Source organism: Hordeum vulgare, chromosome 1H (assembly GCF_904849725.1).
Source record: "Hordeum vulgare subsp. vulgare chromosome 1H, MorexV3_pseudomolecules_assembly, whole genome shotgun sequence".
In the NCBI taxonomy this organism is placed as follows: Eukaryota; Viridiplantae; Streptophyta; class Magnoliopsida; order Poales; family Poaceae; genus Hordeum; species Hordeum vulgare.
In genome coordinates, this window is record NC_058518.1 from 35,962,525 (window position 1) to 35,982,811 (window position 20,287).

At 45.3% G+C, this 20,287-nt stretch overlaps 1 protein-coding gene across 2 annotated transcripts; it reads right to left on the reverse strand.

Annotated features, from left to right (window-relative positions):
* Positions 1-8,351: 8,351 nt before the first annotated feature.
* LOC123407011 lies at positions 8,352-19,665 on the reverse strand. Of its 2 annotated transcripts, XM_045100138.1 has the most exons (6): positions 19,551-19,665; positions 18,984-19,354; positions 18,831-18,893; positions 18,480-18,737; positions 18,238-18,344; positions 8,354-8,782 (listed from the first exon to the last, which is right to left on the reverse strand). In XM_045100138.1, the coding sequence occupies exons 2-6, from the start codon at positions 19,335-19,337 to the stop codon at positions 8,566-8,568; spliced, it is 999 nt and encodes a 332-aa protein (XP_044956073.1). In that variant the 5' UTR covers positions 19,338-19,354; positions 19,551-19,665; the 3' UTR covers positions 8,354-8,565. The 2 variants fall into 2 exon arrangements, with proteins under 2 accessions (XP_044956006.1, XP_044956073.1); XM_045100071.1 differs by lacking the exon at positions 19,551-19,665 and having other exon boundaries at positions 8,352-8,782; positions 18,984-19,544.
* Positions 19,666-20,287: the final 622 nt, after the last annotated feature.

A 20,287-nucleotide genomic window follows, 5' to 3' on the forward strand; every position in this document is an offset into this window, starting at 1 on the left:
GGCATCGTCGAGTTCGTCGATGTGCCGCGCCGGGTAGGAGAACGAGAGGAAGAAGAATAGAAATGGACGATTTGGGTTGGAAATTTTCGAAGTCCCGCTTATATAGGTGGATCTATAGTCCCGGTGCGTGGCTCGAACCGGGACTAAAGACCCCCTTTAGTCCAGGGTGGAGCCACGACCCGGGACTAAAGACCCCCTGCTTCCCGCCTTCTGGTCTGCCCGAAAAGATGATAAAAATGATACTAGTCCAAGTAGTACATGATACTAGTTCAAACAGTACATAATAATAGCTACCATAGATATATATACAAGTGTTCGACGTTGAGAACACTACTCGTCTGAATCATCTGAATCAGAATGTCCACCTTCCTCGAGGTGACGCTGGCCATAGTTGACGACTCGAATCTTGCGGTACAACTCATATGAAATGTATGCATCTTTTGCTGCATACTCAATGTTGATAGGATCAAGTGGGCCCTTCTCCCAAAGTTTGTGCTGAGACTTTGGGAAACTGGTCTTCATATCACCATATTCCTCGTCGATCAAGGCAACTGCCATATGAGCCATCGAAGTCCTGACATGTCAAAGCCTGAATACTGTTTGGAGATCAATGAGGCAACCAGTTGGTATCTCAATACCGAAGTTGTGCCTCATCTTCAGCTTGTCGTTCCTTATGTCAACTCTAGCAAAAGTGATGCCGCTGCGAAGGAAGTCCATGAGTTCTAGACAATGCTTATCACTTCTGCAACAGAAACAAATTAAAATGGAACAAATGTTACATACTACTGCAATAAGGAAATATGTTTCACTATAACTAAAGAGAAACTTATCTTTAGGATTCAAATAGAACATATGCAATGGAACCTAGAGAGATCACTATAGCTATCCAATGGAACCTAGAGAGATCACTAGCTATATGCAATTTTCATGACTATGACATATCATATTGCTATCCAATGGAACCTAGAGAGATCACTAGCTATATGCAATTTTCATAACCTTGGATCAAAGAACATCGCATAAAATTGTATCACTACAACTATGATTTCAATGGAACATATTGAACCAATCAAAATTTTCAGATTGTGGAACACTATTCCAATCAGATTGTGTTCCCTTCAACTAATCAAAATTGTTTCACTACAACTATTTGAAGCGAACCAACTATGATTCCAATGGAACATATTAAACACTAGTTGATTCTAATACGATTTTTCAGATTATGGAACACTATTCCAATCAGATTGTGTTCCCCTTCAACTAATCAAAATTGTTTCACTACAACTATTTGAAGGGAACCAACTATGATTCCAATGGAACATATTAAACACTAGTTGATTCTAATACGATTTTTCAGATTATGGAACACTATTCCAATTATATTGTGTTCCCCTTCAACTAATCAAAATTGTTTCACTACAACTATTTGAAGGGAACCAACTATGATTGAAACAAATAAACTTACAATGTCATTATCTTGGGTCAAAGAAAGCCTCAAAACTTACCTCGCCCATTGGAAGATCATGACATGGCGTGCGAAGCATAGTTGGATGACGGCAACACCGCATTGATCGGCCGTGTACTCCAGATCAAGCCCCAAGAACTTCTCATGATCCATTGCGACGTCAAGCCATTTTTCCTTCAACTGTTCAAGAAAAAACGGCACCTCCCTGCTCTCGTTCGTGTACACGACATCGAGCATGGTCGTGCCATGTGCGAGCACCTTTTGAAAGCTTGTTGGCATGGTGGAAGAAGAGAAGGGAAGAAGAGAGGAGAACAACACAGAGGAAGAGCGAGAGAGAAGAAGAAACAGAGAAATGGCGACTGTGCTTCGGTTCGTGCTTTTCATCGCCCGAAACGACGCGGGATGCAAACCATTTGGGCCTTTAGTCCCGGGTTGAGCCACCAACCGGGACTAAAAAGGTATACCAACGGTTGCCACCACTACGGCAGGCCACGTGTTAGGCCTTTAGTCCCGGGTTGAGCCACCAACCGGGACTAAAGGGGGATACGAACGGTTGCCACCACCACTGCCCGCCGCGTAGCCCTTAGTCCCGGTTTGGGACACGAATCGGGACTAAAGGCTCCTTACGGGCCGGGTCTAAAACCTCGAGGGAGGCATTGAGAATTGGGGCGACGTGGCCGGGCCTTTAGACCCGGCCCAGAGGCAGGCCGGGACTAAAGGGTCCCGGCCAAAGGCCCGTTTTCCACTAGTGCAGGTTAATCATTGGACATAAACAAGCACGACCATAGTCAGCCTTCCCTATATGAAGTCTATTGTTTTTGTGGGACACACAATAGCATATCACCTGTAAACGTCTACATTAGTTTCCCGTCCAGGTCAATAGAAAAAAAAACTTAGTCTGCCTTAACTACTCCAAATCGTGATGAAAGATGGGTCCGATTTGTGAGGGCTATGATTTACCGGTGGATCTTTCCAACATATAGACTCCCATGTAGAAATATAATTTCTCCGCATGTCAGACTCTATTTCTCTCCTAATCGTTGAACTATGTGCTGCTCCTTTAAACTATCTCATGCCGTCGTCTTATCTCCCTCATCGATCCACTACAAAAATAATCCATGTGCCACGGATCCGTCAACATATTATTTTCTCTACGAATATACCTGGATGATTCTATCAATGGTATAATAAGAAAAGTAATCGTCACCATCATATATGATTTTTTTAACGAGGAAAACATCTTACCAAGGAAATGTAAGATGATTGTCCATAAAAACGTTACGGTTGCTACGAGTTTTTCAAAGTGGTGCAACTTTGAAAATCAACTTCATCTAAGTATATTATAAACTAATTCTCTATAATGTAGGAAACTTTAAAATGCATGAACCACAACACCAGTTAAAACATATTAGACCCCAAGCTATAATTTTGATTTTCTTACAGAAAACTATTTATATTTCATGACTTTAATACGTAAGAAATTATTGGAAAATTTGTTTGTGAGTCCATGCTCATCTACTCCCTCTCACGAAAAAAAATCAAAACAAATACTAAATAAATTCAAAAAATTCTAATTTTTTTTTGTGTGGTAGATATTTTGATGCGGGATATTCGCTCCATATTTTTAGTTGTTTCGACATCTGAACAACGCTCGGCAAAAAAGACAAATCGATCAAAAAAATCGTGAACAGTACACCTTTTTCACAGACCCTAATTTGCTTTTTTTGCCGAGAGATGCTCAAATGTCCAAACAACTAAAAATTTGAAGCGAACCTTACGCATCAAAATATCTACCACACAAAAAAATTGGATTTTTTTAATTTGTTTTGATTTTTTCCGTCGGCGCGGGTGCAGATGCACCCGCGAGCCGAAACGCCACTCTCGAAATTATTTTGTTATAAACATACCAAAGCCATGTTATAGATGAACCAATTTCAGTGACACATACAAAATACCATTTAATATTATATGTGCACCTAGCCGAGCAAATGCGCGGGTCACACTTCTAGTTACTACTAAAGCTACTACCTAGCAATATAGTAAACACATCTGCAAGCACAAACGTTAGTTTAAAGACAATCCTATGGCTCCTGTCGGTTGCCGTAGCATCGACGTGCAAGTCGATATTTAACTATTACAACATGATCATCTCATACATCCAATATATCATATCATGTCATTGGCCATATCACATCACATGCATACCATGCAAAAACAAGTTAGAAGTCCTCCAATTTGTTGTTGCATGTGTTTACGTGGCTGCTATGGGTATCTAGTATGATCGCATCTTACTTACGTAAAGCCACAACGGTGATATGCAAATTTCTATTTAACCTTCTCCAATGACCGCCTCGGTCCAATCCGATTCAACTAAAGTTGAAGAAACAGACACCCGCCACTCATCTTTATGCAACAAGTTGCATGTCAGTCGATGAAACCGGTCTCTCATAAGCGTACGAGCAAGGCTGGTCCGGGCCGCTTCAATCCAACAATACCGCCGAATCAAGAAAAGACTAAAGAGGGCAGCAAATTGAACATCAACGCCCACAAACTCTTTTGTGTTCTCCTCGAGATATCATCTACACAGGAATCTACCTCATGATGCCACTATTGGGGAACGTTGCATGGGTAACAAAAAAATTCCTACGCACACGAAGACCTATCATGGTGATGATCATCTATGAGAGGGAGATCGGATCCACATACCCTTGTAGATCGCTAAGTGGAAGTGTTAATAAACGCGGTTGATGTAGTGGAACATCTTCGTGATCCAGATCGCAGCCCGTCCCGCGATCTCATCACGATCCGTCCCGCGATCCCATCACGATCCTTCCCGATGTAGTGTCGAACGGATGGCACCTCCGCGTTCAGCACACATACAACTCGATGACGATCTCCACCTTCTTGATCCAGCAAGAGGGGGCGGAGAGGTAGATAAGTTCTCCAGCACGGCGGCGTCGTGGTACCAGTGGTGGTGCTATTCCAGCAAGGCTTCGCCTAAGCACCGCTGAAACTAGAGGAGAAACAGATCTAGAGACAGAGGGCAGCACGTGGCTATTTTCTATTGTATCTAAAACCCTCAAAACCCTTAGTATATATAGGAGGAGAGGAGGGAGAGGGATGCGCCCTAGGGCAGCCATCTCTTCCCTTGCGCAAGGAGGAGAGGAGGAGTCCTCCTTCAATCCTATTTGGAGTAAGATTCCTCCTTCCCACTTGGAAACTTTTTCCACCTTGTGTTTTTTCCTTCTCAAATCTAATGGGCCTTAGTGGGAACTTATTCCAGCCCACTAGGGGCTGGTTTATCAATTTCCACAGCCCATGAGGCCCCTTGGGACGTGACACCCCTCCTGATGGTCCCCGGCACCCCTCCCGACACTCCCGGTACACTACCGATGAGCCCGAAACTTTTCCGGTGACCAAAACAGGACTTCCTATATATCATTCCTTACCTCCGAACCATTCCGGATCTCCTCGTGACGTCCTGGATCTCATCCGGGACTCCAAACAACCTTCGGTCACCAACAAATATAACTCAATTATACCAAAACATCACCGAACCTTAAGTGTGCAGACCCTGCGGGTTCGAGAACTATGCAGACATGACCTGAGACACTCTTCGGTCAATAACCAATAGCGGGACCTGGATGTCCCTATTGGCTCCCACATATTCTACGAAGATCTATATCGGTTGAACCTCTATGTCAAGGATTCAGTTCATCCTGTATGTTGTTCCCTTTGTCCTTCGGTATGTTACTTGCCCGAGATTCGATCGTCGGTATGTCTGTACCTAGTTCAATCTTGTTATCGCAAGTCCCTTTACTCGTTCCGTAATACAAGATCCGGTAACTAACTCCTTAGTCACATTGCTAGCAAGGCTTGTTGTGATCTTGTATCACCGAGTGGGCCCCGAGATACCTCTCCGTCACATGGAGTGACAAATCGTAGTCTTGATCCATGCCAACCCAACAGACTGTTTGATAACCCACAAGGTATTCCTCTGGTGTTCGGGAGTTGCATGATCTCATGGTCATAGGAACATATATATTGACATGCAGAAAACAGTAGCAATAAACTCATACGATCAAATGCACGTTCATAGTTGTGGGTCTTGTCAATCACATCATTCTTCCAATAATGTGAACCCGTTATCAAGTGACAACACTTGTGTATGGTCAGGAAACCTTGACCATCTTTGATCAACGAGCTAGTCAACTAGAGGCTCACTAGGGACAGTGTGTTGTCTATATATCCACACATGTATTTGAGTTTACAATCAATACAATTCCAACATGGATAATAAACGATTATCATGAATAAAGAAATATAATAATAACGAATTTATTATTGCGACTAGGGCATATTTCCAACACAAACAGGTATCCCATATCCCTCAAGATGGAAATGCAGAGAGGGAGCAGATAAATAAAAGAAATGTGCCTAGTATTACTCAAAATTCAAAAAGGAGAGAGAGTATATATATATATATATATATATTTCATTGGCATTTGTTAGAAAATGCAGCAGTAATTATGCAGTACATCAAGGTTCATTATACGCCACTGCATTTGTTAGAAAATGTATGTTGGAGTTAAACACGACTAGATGTAACCGTGTACGGTTCCGTGTATGTTATGCACCAGTCCGTGTTGGCTTAGAAGACATTGTCGAGTACGATTGCTAGGTGTCGTAGGTTAGTTAGTATATATCGAGATACAACTGGATACAACGCCCCACCACCCCACACAACACACACTCAAGGTAAGATACAAGGATGTCGATGCACCGCAACAGTACCCAATCAACCATCAAACACACTACAGATGGGACAAAAGAAACTATTTAAGGCCGACGAGGACCTCCCGAGACCTAGCCACCGAGAATTGAAGCGGGACAGTGACGAAGCATGGCCTCCAAAACGATGCTTTTAAGAAGGGCACGACATTGATAGTCGCCGCCAGCTCCCGAGGATTAGGTTTTCACCAGGTGCAGTGTGAAGAGCCAAGGACACCATGGTGGAGCCTGCATGAAAGAAATGACGCCGTAGCCGCCGCCACCGTCGGCCGAAGAGGACCGAACATGTTATGCACTTTGATGTTAACCCTCTGCCAAACCACAACTTTGCTGAGCCGTGCGATCAATACAAGAAAAATAACGGGAGCGACATTCTCCCGTGGCAATCCAATCTGGTGTCCCGTGTGCTTGTGTCTCGGCAACGGCGAGATCGAATTCGTCAATCGCTATCGGCACCTAGCGTATACGTACGTATCGTGGGATAGTGCAAGCTAGGGCTCGAAGGAATCGATCCAGCTGCTTGGTCCGTTGCTACTTAAGTGACTCTAGGTGAATCAATCAAGGTGCTTGTGGTGTACGTGCGTGTGTCACCGTATACTCTCGATTACCAGAAGGAATTGACCGCGCTAGCTTGAGTGTACGTATCGTCGTCGGAAAGTATCTACTACTGCGTCCTCAAGGTCGGGTCTGTGCCCACAAATGTAGCATATAAAATACCTAAAGCATTGAACTTCGGTATGCATATATACATGTTAATATGTAATTTCTTTTGAAGTGGATCGTCAAATACACTTATGCATGAGGTAGCATAAAATATCCTAAGTCGCTGCAAGAAGGGGATCGTCAGGCGCGTGCACATATACAAATCATTGACATCTTTCTTTTGAAGATAAATTTCGACAACAGTCATCATGCATGCACATATGTTTTTCATGAATAAGAATTTATGAACAATCTGTACATATACTATTAACATATCAACAACTATGAGTTGTACCTTGAAACCTTAGTTTTTCAAGTATAGGGAGGACGGAACATGATTGCTGAATTTAACCATATAAATTCATAGTTAATTTATGAAGTTAGAACATGTAAAATTAAATACGCTAAGAACATCAAAGGGATCAACTAGGATATTTCCATTATGTTATATAGTTAGACAACAAAGTATGATGTATAAGTAAAGGGAAACGCTTCCATCCGGCGCACCGGCCCAATCGTTCGGCCGGTCACGCATGGCCCGCGCGCTTCGTTGGTCAAGGCATGCAATATTTTTTCATTCAGATTTGTTGCAACCATGTTCAAATTTGCTTTCTCATTTTGCTACAATTTGTCCATTAAAAAAGTTGATTCCACGTTTGATTGCAACTTGAGTTCGTTGGACTTTTTTGCTACAACCGACGTTTGATTTTTGCTACAATTGTGTTAATTTTGCTACAATCGGTATCATTTTTTGCAGCAACTATTCACTAAAAAGTTGCATACACGTTCGTCACAGTTACAACCCGAGTTCATCGGATTGTTTTTGCTACAACCCACATTTTGTTTTGGTACCACGCATCTATCAACGTCGTTTTTTTGCTATGACCACATTGATGTATTTTGGCTACAACCACATTTTTGTTGCAACCGTGAACAAAAGTTGCTGCATCATAACCGAAATATGCTGCATCGAAATTTTTTGCTGCATGGATAGATCTAACGGTGCGGCCCGTAGATCTAACGGCCGCGCTGCAACCGGTGCGAGTGTTCGTGCCGGCACGCCACACACAGTACTGCCCAGAAATGATATTAAGCTACAAATTTCCGTGACATTCAGTCCCATGTTTTTAAAATAGTGTTAATAGGTAATATTTGCTCTACCAGTCCAAAAGTTTTTTCTCTAGCTATGTGCATTATGAACTTATACTTATTTAGAGGAAGGGCATTTCAAACAATGCAACCTTTATTGGTATGTACGTTTAACTTTTTTTACTTTTCACTTACTCAAAGCTATAGATAGCTACCCATGAAATTTTGAGGCCACTTACCATACACTAAAATAGCATTCGAGGAACAAATTTAAAATTTTAACACCATTATACGTACCAATAATACAAATTTATAATCCTTAACAAACAAATTTGAGTCCTCAGAATGTAATTCATTATAAGTTCAGAACAATGTCCATAAATCTGGGTCACAAATGTGTAATAAGTTGGAGAAAGCACGAGAATTAGATATGCACAAGAATAATCTTACAAGTGCAGATTCTATTCGAGTATGCTTCCAGAATGCTTGGCATATCGTTTTCTTGAATGTTTATGAAATCAGGCTTTGGTCATAAAGACATCAGTTTTCTTCTTCTTCTTTGGCACATACTGTCGAGCCCATAGATGTTTTCCCCTGATCATGAACTTGACTCTCCGATTCCCATCTAGGACATGGAAGAGTGTCATCTGCGAGTAAAATGTAACGTGTGCGTAAAGAGGTGGCCTCCTTTCGATTGGCTCCTCAACACTTATTTCTTCAATATCTCCATAGTGCCTGACAATGAAGAAATTAGTGAAATGATGTTGGCAACGGCGTACATAAGCAAAATAATGCGATGAATTCAATCTATTGTAGATAAATTTTCTCCTCAAATTCATTTTTTGTTCTTTATTATAGCCTTTCCCGTCTTTTATGTCAATCATGTACTATCGAACTGACCACTTTAACTAGTAGATTTTCGGTTTGCGACGTCTATTGGTCGCCACAGATCAAGAGGTCGGGGTGTATGTATTCACACCTCTCTTTATGCGGATACCACGGCGATTATTGTGGTGCCTATCAAAGAAGATAACAGCAACCTGTTGCAAGCTTTGATGAGGTTACCGGTCTTGTTAGCAACGTGCAAAAGATCTTAGTGCCTACTAACGTTCTTCGTGCATCGATCTCACTGGCAAACTAACCTCTGCCAGTGCATCATTTGCAAAGTGTATAAAAAATCATGTGCAAACTTATTAAAAACTTGCATGTCATGGCAAAGAAAAAAAAAGGTTATCAGTCCCTAATTCACAAGTTATGTACATCCTTACTCCTCTCGTTTTTCGTAAAGGAATCATAAAGACTGTGTTAAGTTGAAGTAGGCTTTTCTGTGGGGCAGGTCCGACAAGGTGTCGAGAGGGAAATACAAATCAAGTGGGAGCTCGTTGTCGACCACCGTCTACCGGTGGATTGGCATTGTTGAGCTAGAGAAATTCTGGAGATTTTTTCCGTCTATGTTGGTCACGCCTTTATGGGAAGACCCGGATAGGGGGTAGGGTTGGGATGCCCTTGCGATGCCCTTGATATAGACCTCTTCTAAGATGTTAGCACGAGCACTATTAGACATGGTAAAATTGCGGCCTTTTGGCATGCAACTTGTCTTGGTGGTGCAAATGGGAAGACATTGCGCTATCCTTTTTCGATATTTCCATTTATAGGGCCCTAACAGTCGAGAGAGATGTTTCGGAGAATGATTCATGGATCAAGAACATTAAGATAAGTTTTGCGCCCTTTGTGCAACACATCATTGATTATTGTTTTTGACTGGGGTCAGTCAACGGGAATTAAATCGTTTGGAACCTTACTACTTCGGTAGAGTACTCGACATCCTTAGTATATTCCGCTCGACTAGTTTCCATAAAGCGTTTAGTTAATGAAGTCTGCTTTTTCGAAAAATATATTATCATCTAAGAGAAAAAGATATTCTTTTCTTATTTTGCAAGAAAGGAGCTCATAGAGTACAATGTAAAGGATGACTTATCTCAATTTGTAAGGGGGGGGGGGGGGGCAGAGTGGCCGAAACATTTATTATTCAAGTGTAGGTTGATCTGGCGGACTTATAATGTGCTACAAGAGTTGTTTGGGATTATTTGATGTCAAATTCGACAAATGGGGTTACTTTAAGTCAGTCAAAGGTTGGTTATATTCTCTTATCAATATCAACAAAAATACTAGGAGGTGGGTCACTTTTCTCCTTATGTTTACTTTGTGGGAAATTAGGAATTGATGGAATGCGAGGTTTTTTATGAATCTTTCAACCATATATAGTGTCATTTTGTGCAAGGTAAAAAGGGAGGCCACGGTTGTGGGTTGGGGGGGGGGGGGGGGGGTGCAAAGCATTGGAGGTCGATCATGTTGAACTGAGGATAGATGTTTATGTGCCATGCTTCGGCTAACTTGAAAATAATGTAAATTTCTTACTTATGGATGAGATGAGGGAAATATTTCACCTCCATTTCAAAAGAGAAAAACTATGTCATTCTGGACATCAATAAGATCCCTAGGTATCATTCACCACAAACTCCTATAATCGTATTCCTAGGACACAACGATGTACAATATAATTAACTACCCTTGACGGAAATATAAATATATTATTTTTACCTACGCAGTGAAAGTAGCTAAAGTTTGAATGCATCTATCTATTTAGTTAGAGATTATTAAACGCAAGGAATGGGAATTTAGGGTGAGTGAGATACAAGATCAGTTGTTTGGTTTGAAAGGATGAGAATCAACAAGAGATAAAGCATATGAGTTTAGAGTTCACCTTCCACCACTTCAGTAACGGGGAAGCTTATTGGCTATTCATCATAGCTTATGTTATCACGAAAGTGCCCTTTAGAGTTCGAGCTCAAATACTCCATGTCCATGTTATCATCTCTTCTTTTCTTTTTGAGGAATAGTCATCATGGGCCACACGGGGAATTGAGTTTGGTCACAAATTAATGCCTTACCTTTTAACACAAAATTAAATGAAATCTGTACTTTTCCAAATTTATCTACTAATTATGCAGCACATATACCTTATGCGGAAATGGTTTCATGACCCCGTGTCGCTCCATATCGAGTGCCATGGTAGATGACCAATCTATCCCACCAAATACTTTCCCCTCCAACTCGGATCCTCGCTGAGTGGCAGCCGGATATCTCACAAAGCTTGACGACATCGACATCGAGATGCTCTCCATGTGCACCCCGTTAAAGGAGCGGGTGGCGAACCCAAGTTTGGTGGTTGGGAGACAATGAGATACTCGTTCCGGATGACCAAAGCCAGTGCCGCCTTCGACACCCTCGTTTGCTAGTGGTGCTTTATGGATCATAACTTGACACCTCTTGCGGTTGGAGCTCTAGCGACACGATGATGGGGCGGTTCACTTTGGAAGTTTGGATGGAGCACCTCTCTTTCCTCTGTGCTGCTAGCTAGTAGTGTGTGTGAGTATGCACCCAATGTGGAAGTTGTATTTTGGTGCTTGGACCAGGACAATAAAATAGTTCTAAGGGGGGTTTTGTTGCAAACTGGTGGTCCACACTTGGAGATCTGTTGATCGACATTGGGTCTCTTGGTTGTGAAGGCAATATAGTTTCTTCCTACTTTTGCCGTAAAGATGTGGGCTTTGGAAGCCATGGTGGCGGCCCTGGAAGGTGGTCACGATAGTGTCCTAAGGGTGAGCATTGCAAACTGGAGTGATGGTTGGCCGCTAAGGAAACAAAGTGGTCTTCCTGGCAATTGTTCGTGGTTTGCGGGCCATCTACTATGCCTAGATTTGGGTGCCATCTTGACTACCAGTTCCCTTCGCTCCTTTTAGCGGGTGCAATGGTAGGCCTTTCGATGGATGGGTGTCGCCGTGCCCTCGTGATAGTGGTAAGTACCGACAATGATGATATTCTTGGACATCAATGTCTTCCCAGGAGGCCTGGTCGAGGTTACACACTCATCTTCCTCGCTTTCCCAATGAAAATCATTGTCCCCGTTTGTCGGAGCGGTGCTACAACCTCATTACTTTGTTGGAGGCGTAGACCTTGGAACGTTTTGCCCCTATTATGCGGGTCGATGTGTGGTTGTGAGGCAGTCAATGGTAGCTGTGGTGTCGGTAGGGATGTAAGGCGGCACCCGACCCGTCCCGCTCCGTACTCAAGATTAGACAGACTTAGTTGTAGCCAGCCTAAGGTGGTTCTAGCTTAATTTGTGCTAACTAAGTACTATGACGGGCTCTCGCGGGATGCTGCTCTACACCCCTAGGTGTCGTGTGGCCTTAGCTTTGTTGTTTGCAAAACAACCCTTTGTATTTCCTCTCCTTTTTATTTCGTTGTCACCATTCTTGGTGCTATGCTCTTAGCGAGCTTGTCTACTCGTCGACGGTATGATACCCATCGAGCCAACGCAAGAGTGGAGGGGGTCCTCTTCGGCGATTGGATGAATTAGTATGCGGCATTATCTAGCCGCCTTTGAAATAGACGAGGGCCTAAATTAGAGGGTGCTTGATACGTTTTAGTCCCATGACTAAAAGTAGTCAGACTAAAACTTACTAGCCTCACCCATGCTTGGATCCAACTACTAAAGATACTAAAATCAAGTTAATGAGCATTTATTATCCTGTAAACCCTCCAATCCAGAGCTCGTCGGAGGAGTTAAATGAGGAGAGAGAGGACTAATGCATATTTTAGTAGGGGTACCCCTGACTAAAAGATTTTAGCCTCAAGACTAGTTTTAACCTCTCTTTAGTCACGGTTGCTTGGAACTTTAGCCTCTTAAAGAGACAAGTTTTAGTCAGACTAGTTTTAGTCCCTTGAATCCAAGCACACCCTCTTACTTGCCTACACACACCAAGTTTCTGACAGCGTTTTTTTTCAAGGTCAAGCTCTGCAATACCTGCTATCTATACCGTTCGCAACAGATTCCCTTCCTTGAGATCTCAACCATGGCCTGCTAACCCAACGTGAATAGCATGACTACCTCTGTCCCACCTGTTGTCTCCCCGCATTCTCTCAATATCCCTCTTAAGAAACAGCATAGTGTCTCTTCTTCCTTCACTTTTCTCTCTCTATACCTATCTCTCCTATGTTATCTCTCGCACAGCCTGTCCCATTTCTCCTGTATCTCACATATTTTTGTCAGGGTAGACTTCAGTTTTCAGTTCCAGCAGGGTTTTAGGTGTCGAACAGTTTCAGTTTCGACAGTAGCTCAATTTCTTCAGTTTCGTCAGTAAATAACCGAGTTGTTACTCGGCAGTAGCAAGCTAGGATAGCGGCGCCTTGACCCCGATCGTGGGATCCCATGACAAAACGGTCACGGCGCCATGATGGACGACGAGTGGCGAGTGTTGGGATGGCAGCACTCGCGACCCGGTCGTGCTACGTTATTCCTTTCTTCTGATAGAGTTTGCAACAACTGAATAAAAGGAGAGAACAGAAAAGCTGCACAATTATCACATTCACATCACAAAACTCTTTGTTCTCTCTCTCTCGTTCACCTTCTTCCACAGCTCCGGTGCTTGCGGGAGTTACGCTAGGGCGGGGTCTGTCTGACAATTGGCATCACATCTAGAGTGCTCGATCACGTGTGAAGATGACATGACCCGGCAGCCCGAAGAAGGGCGCAACAGATTCGGGGAGCAGTGGCGGCACCATGGTTGTTCACCAACGCGTCATCCGCGACACCGGCGGGACCTGGCCCGTGCTGACGCGCACGAACTATGCCGACTGGGCCCTCGTGATGCAGGTCATGCCCCAGGAGCGCCAGCTCTGGGTCGCTGTCAACGACTGGACCACGGAGCGCGAGATGGATCGCACGGCAATGGAGTGCCTGCTGCGATCTGTGCCGCAAGAGATGGTGTCCACGCTCGCCGTGAAGGCCACGACGAAGGACGCCTGTGGCAAGATCAAGACGATGCGTCTGGGAGTGTTCCGCGTGCGTGAGGCCAAGCCGACGTCACTTCGTCGTCAGTACGAGGCGACCAAGTTCAACGATGGCGAGAGCATCAATGATTTCGGTATGCGCCTGCGCTCTCTGGTCACTCAACTTGAGTTACTAGGTGACAAGATCGGAGAGCCCCTCGTCGTCCAGAAGTTCCTCTCGGTCGTTGGTTGACTTACTCGCAATCGAGACGTTGGTTGACCTCAACACCCTCACGCTCGAGGAGTTGATTGGGTGACTGAAGGCCGCCGATGAAAGATACGAGCTGGACACGGCGCCCACCTCAAGCGACGACAGTGGGAGACTGCTCCTCATGGAGAAGGAGTGGTTTGCGCGCCAAAAGCTGCGAGAGGGCGAGGGCTCATCTAGCAGCAACGGACGTGGTCGCGGGCGCGACAGGGCACGCGACCGTGGACTAGGTGGAAGCGGCCAGAGCACCGGCCGTGGTACCAGCAGCGGCGACAACTCCAAGGACATCTGTCGTTACTGCAAGAAAAAAGAGCACTGGGCACGAGAGTGCAAAACCAGGATCAAGGAGCAAGAAATCCTCGTGCAAGCTGGCGGCGAGGACGACGAGCCTGGACTGCCGATGGCCCAGGTCTGCGGCATGTTCGACCAAAGCACTGGCGACGTGGACGCCACACCTGTCCACCTCGTCGAGGACTCGGTCCAGGTTAACCTTGGGCACGAGGGTGGTGGGGTGACGGTGTCTGGTACCTGGACCCACATGACAGGGGATAACTCGGTGTTCGGCGACCTCGACACCTATATTGGCGGCATAGTCAAGTTCGGCGACGGCTCCTTCGTCAACATCTGCGGACGCGGGACGATCCTCCTCGTCTCCAAGACCAACGAGGATCACGCGATCACCGGGGTGTTCTACATCATCAGCCTGGGCTAACTTGACGAGAGCGGCTGCCAGGCGCTGATCCACGATGGTGTGCTACGCGTGCGCGACTGGCAGCGCCCCCTTCTCGCCAAGGTAAATCGCTCAGCTGGTGTGCCTTGCGGCTCATGGAGGACCTAACGCGGCGTGGACGTGGCATGCATGCCACGGGCACCTGAACTTTTGAGACCCTACGGAAGCTAGCGCGGCAGGGCATGGTGCACGACATGCCTAAGATTGAGCAAGCGGATCAACTATGTGACGCTTGTCTGGCCTGAAAGCAGCCGCGGTCGCCGTTAGCGCAGCAGGCAAAGTACCGCGCACATGAGCGACTCGAGCTGGTGCACGGCGACCTCTGCGGCCTGACCATGCCGGCAACGACACCCAGCAGGAAGAAGTACTTCCTCCTGTTGGTGGATGACGCCACACGGTACATGTGGCTCATGCTGCTCGCCTCCAAGGACGAGACGGACACGGCGATCAAGCAAGTGTAGCTGGTGCCGAGTTTGAGTCGGACCGCACGCTCAGGATATTGCTCATGGACCGCGGAGGCGAATTCATGTCTGGTCCTTCACTGCGTAATGCATCGGCTGAGACCTCACCGCATCGCACTCACCACAACATAACGCCGCATCGGGGTGGTGGTGGGAATGGCTCACCACAACAGAGAGCTTGCTCGAGGCCAAGAGTTTCCCTAGCGAGTTCTGGGACGAGGCGATGACGACAGCGGTCTTCCTTCTGAACCGCTCACCCACGAAGAGCCTGGACGGCGTGATGCCGTTCGAATCAGGGATGTAAATGGTAAATAAGTGGCAGCCACAAGTCTCATTTATTTAGCTTTTTCTAGCTTCATAGTTCATTTTCTTCGAAAATAAAACAAAATTTTGAACTACTAGATAATAAGTGGGTTTAAATGGGATTAAATGGGACCCAGTTCCCATCCCTAGTTCGAATCCTGGCATGGGCGCAAACCGAGCGTGCACTTCTTACGCACGTTCGGGTGTATCATGCACGTCAGGGACACGTGCCACGGCCTGAAGAAGCTCTACGAACATAGTCGTCCTATGATCTTTGTCCTCTACGAGCAGGGGACAAAGGGCTACAGAGCCTATTACCCAGCGACAAAATGTGTTGACGTCACCCGGGACGCGGTGTTTGACGAGGAGCTAGTCAGCTAGGGGAAGCAACGTGAACTCTTTTAGCGGCGTTGACACATTTGTGGTCGAACACCTAGCAACAAGCAGTAGTCGGGGAGCGCCTTGGGGGGTGGGGGGGTGGGGGGTGCGTCTCCGCCACCTTTGCCAACATCTCAAGTTCTCAACCATCCTCAACAGCAACACCAGCTCCGGCCTCACCGCCACCAGCGAGCCCTACTAGTGTGGAGTTCATCTCGTTGCCGCCGGCCTTTAGCGTCATGCTCGACGCGGCCCATTACGCAAAACGCGAGCACCGCTTCCACACAATGGAAAGTGTGCTGGATGCGGGAGCGGTGGACCCCGACGAGGAGCTGCATCTCCTGCCACAGAGGAGACATCCTCATTCACGGAGGCGGAGCAGGAATCGAGCTGGATGGTGATCCATGATCGAGGAGATGACCTCGATCGACGAAATTGACACGTGTCACCTTGCCGCACTCCCGCCGGGGCACCATGCGATCCACGTGAAGTGGGTCTTCAAGATCAAGGAGGACGTGCAAGGGGCTGTGATCAAGCACAAGGCACGGCTGGTGGCAAAAGGGTACGTCCAGCAGCACAGGATCGACTATGACGAGGTCATCGGTGGCTCGCCTCGAGCCCATACGAGTGCTTCTGTTGCTCGTGGTGAACGCAGGCTCAGCTGTGCATCACATGGATGTGAAGTCCGCATTTCTGAATGACGAGCTAGAGGAGGAAGTATATGTACAACAGCCGCCAGGCTTCGTCATCGCCGGCAAGGAGCACCTCGTGCTGCGCCTGAACAAGGCCTACTACGGGCTCAAGCAGGGACCCATGACCTCGAACACGAAGCTAGACACCTGCCTGGGGGAGCTGGGCTTCACCTGCTGCCCGTGAAAGCACGTCGTGTACGCGCGAGGCACAGCGACCTCGCGCCTCATCGTCAGCGTGTACGTGGACTACCTGGTGATCACCGGGTCAGATGCCATCGAGATCGACAAGTTCAAAGGTGACATACAGAACCTTTTCAAGATGTCTGACTTGGGATTCCCGAGCTTCTACCTAGAGATTGAGGTGAAGCAAAGCGCGAGCGGTATCAACATCACGCAGATCGCGTACGCGCCGAAACTTATGAAGAAGAGCGGGATGCCTTGGTGCAAAGCGTGAGACACGCCTGTGGAGCTGCGTTTCAAGTTGTCAAGGGAGAGCACACAAAAAAACTGGGTACCGCAACATTGTCGGGAGCTTGCGGTACCTGGTGCACACACGCCCTAACTTGACATTCTCGGTCGGGTACGTGTCCCGTTTCATGGAGGCGTCGATGGAGGAACTCCGCACATCCTTCAAGCATATTCCAAGGTACATCACCGGCACGCTTCGTCTAGGTTGCAAGTACACCAAGGGATAGACCCATGCCCAACTCGTTGGGTACAACGACAGTGATCTGGGTGGCGACATCGACAACCGCAAGAGCACCATCGGCACTCTATTCCTCCTAGGTGGCGGTGCGGTGGCTTGGCAGTCTCAGAAGCAAAAAAATCATGGCTCTCTTGAGGTGTGAATCGGCATACGTCGCCGCAACCACAGCGGCCTGCCAGCGGATCTGGCTCTCCGGTCTGCTCAGCGAGTTCAGAGAGACAGGGGCAAAAGTGGTGACACTCAAGATGGACAACAAATCAGCAATTTCATTGGCCAAAAACCATGTGATGCACTACAGATCGAAGCACATCGAGCTCAGATATCACTTCATCAAAGATTGTGTAGAGAAGAAGAAGATCGAGCTATGTGACAATAGAATTGCAGCTCGGAGACATGCTAACGAAGCCTCTAGGGCGCGTTCGACTGCAGCAGCTGCGATCGATCTGGCCACCAGAACCTTCAGTTTAGGGGGAGATTGTCATGGTAAACTTCAATTTTCAGTTCCAGTAGGGTTTTAGGTGTCGAACATTTCCAGTTTCAATAGTAGCTAAATTTCTTCAGTTCCGTCCGTCAATAACCGAGTTGCGACTCGACAGTAGCTAGCTAGGATTGCGGCGCCTTGACCCGATCGTGGGATGGTATGAGTGAACGGTCACAGCGCCATGACGGGCGATGATTGGGAGTGTTGGGATGGCATATGACATATAACACTCCCAAAAAGTTATACACTGCTTATTACCAGCTATCAATAACCATACAACTCCCCAAACACATAATGGTAAATTTACATATGTATTAAAACCTGAAACGATAGACATACCTCATGAAAAAATCATGTAGTTCATCTTTTGTCAGTGGGTAGCCATTAGAAAATGTCACGAACAAAGTTCTCTCATCAGGTGGAACATCAGATTGGTGTTGCGTGATCTGCAGAGAAATATATTATTATTTTCTCTTTAGGTTAGGAACTGCAGAAAGTATTTGGATGAAAGCTATCAAGTTTTATTGGAAAAATAAACGAATGAACATGCAAAGAATGATCATTGACGATGACTTTCTTACTGCATCATTATGGTTCTCTCTTAAGCTTAACTTATCCAGCAATGTCACCAAACGGGAGGTTGACTGATAATCATATACTTCATCGTTTGTATCATGTCGGAGCATATGACATGTTTGAGCATGGATGTTTCTTGAACTTGAGCCTTCTCCATGATGCATTTGACTTGTTTGAACATGGATATTTCTAGAATTTGTGCCTTCTCCGTGATGCTTAGGAGTGTTAGCATACAAAGCCTTTATCTTGGTAAGAAGATGTTTCTGCATAGATGATTTGGTGAATGAGAAGGAGTAGAAAATACTTGACAAATTATTAACAGATCTTTCATTATTTCAGGTTTGAACTTCTCTCACCGTGCTTTTAGGAATCTGTTCATTCGAGGATTCTCCATAGACCTCTGGGTATAGATCTGTCATCTGCATAGATAATAAGGCAAATCACAAAAGGGCAAAACCTTCTACTAGAACAGATCTGATCTTATCACTAAACATTAACTCTAATCTTACCGTGCTTATAGGAACCCGATCAGTCATGGACTGTCCATGGGATTTTTGGCGCAGGTATGTCATCTGATTATGGACAAAATTCATCTCTATTCTTTCTCGGAGATCTTCTAAGGCCTCGTAACAGATATTATTGAAGTAGAGAGAAATTCCTTCAATAGCTTGCCTCTGAAAGGCACTTCTAGGTACAGATCTGGCCTCGCGACCATCGAATCCGAAATGAAGAAGTTCCAGAAAACGTTTTGCAGAAGAAACAATCGCATGAAAATGGTTGTCATTGAAAGAGTATATGTGCTGAAGGTAACCAACTTGGCCATTCCCTTGTTGCAGCCACAACCAAAAGGCAATTATCTCCATGGAAAGGGAAGACTCAACTTGAAGACCAAGGACCAAACGTAAGAACAACTCTCGAAGTAGCATATAGTAAGAATTTGAAGCATTATTAAGTGGATCTGGTGCCATGGAAGGTGTGGAAGGCGTACAGAGTACAGAAGAGTTGCTAGTTTCGAATCAACAAAGACATACGAGGAAGAAGAAGGTAGGAAGAATACGGTATGTGTGCTTGCTTACCATTTAAGTAAATGCAGAAGGTTCAAGCGGATGTTGATTGAGACTTTAATGCCTCCCAAAGTATGAGTAGAGGATAGCCAGAGGCGACAAAAAATGCAAACTGTTGACAGTCTATACTCATTAATGGTACTCCTATTGTAGCCACACTTGCTAAATAACTACTGATTTTTTTTGCATGCGTCACCTTTCTGGTAATCTCAAACTGTGCAAAACCAAGTGTATCACGATACTTATATAGAGAGTTATAAAATTATCTGAAAATATCCATTATTAAATGCTATTTAAAAAGTTCCTATTACATATACTTCCTTCGTCACGGTTTAGAAGGCACAGTTAAACTTGCGTGCGTTTCCAAAATAGACAAAGTTTAAGACGCGAAAGCAATTACTACTATTAATTGGTAATAGTGCTACTTATGCATGCGTCCTCCTAATTTGCTGCTCACACATTAGTACTACTATTTTCTCAGTTGATTAGGCGCATTAGCATCTACACCTACTACAACTCACAACCAATCAGTGACTACCTTGGTCCCGGAGATTTTCCAAGCGTGCCTTCTAAACCGTGACGGGGTGAGTACATTTTTTAAAAGACAGTTGGTACTTTGCCAAAAGCTATACACTTTATGTTGGCAAATATTATATATATGATCATTAGTTACCTGGGGACGAGCTAATGCATCATATTTAGACCTGTTTGTTTCACTATTCCTTCTTCACAACAATCAATCACATCTA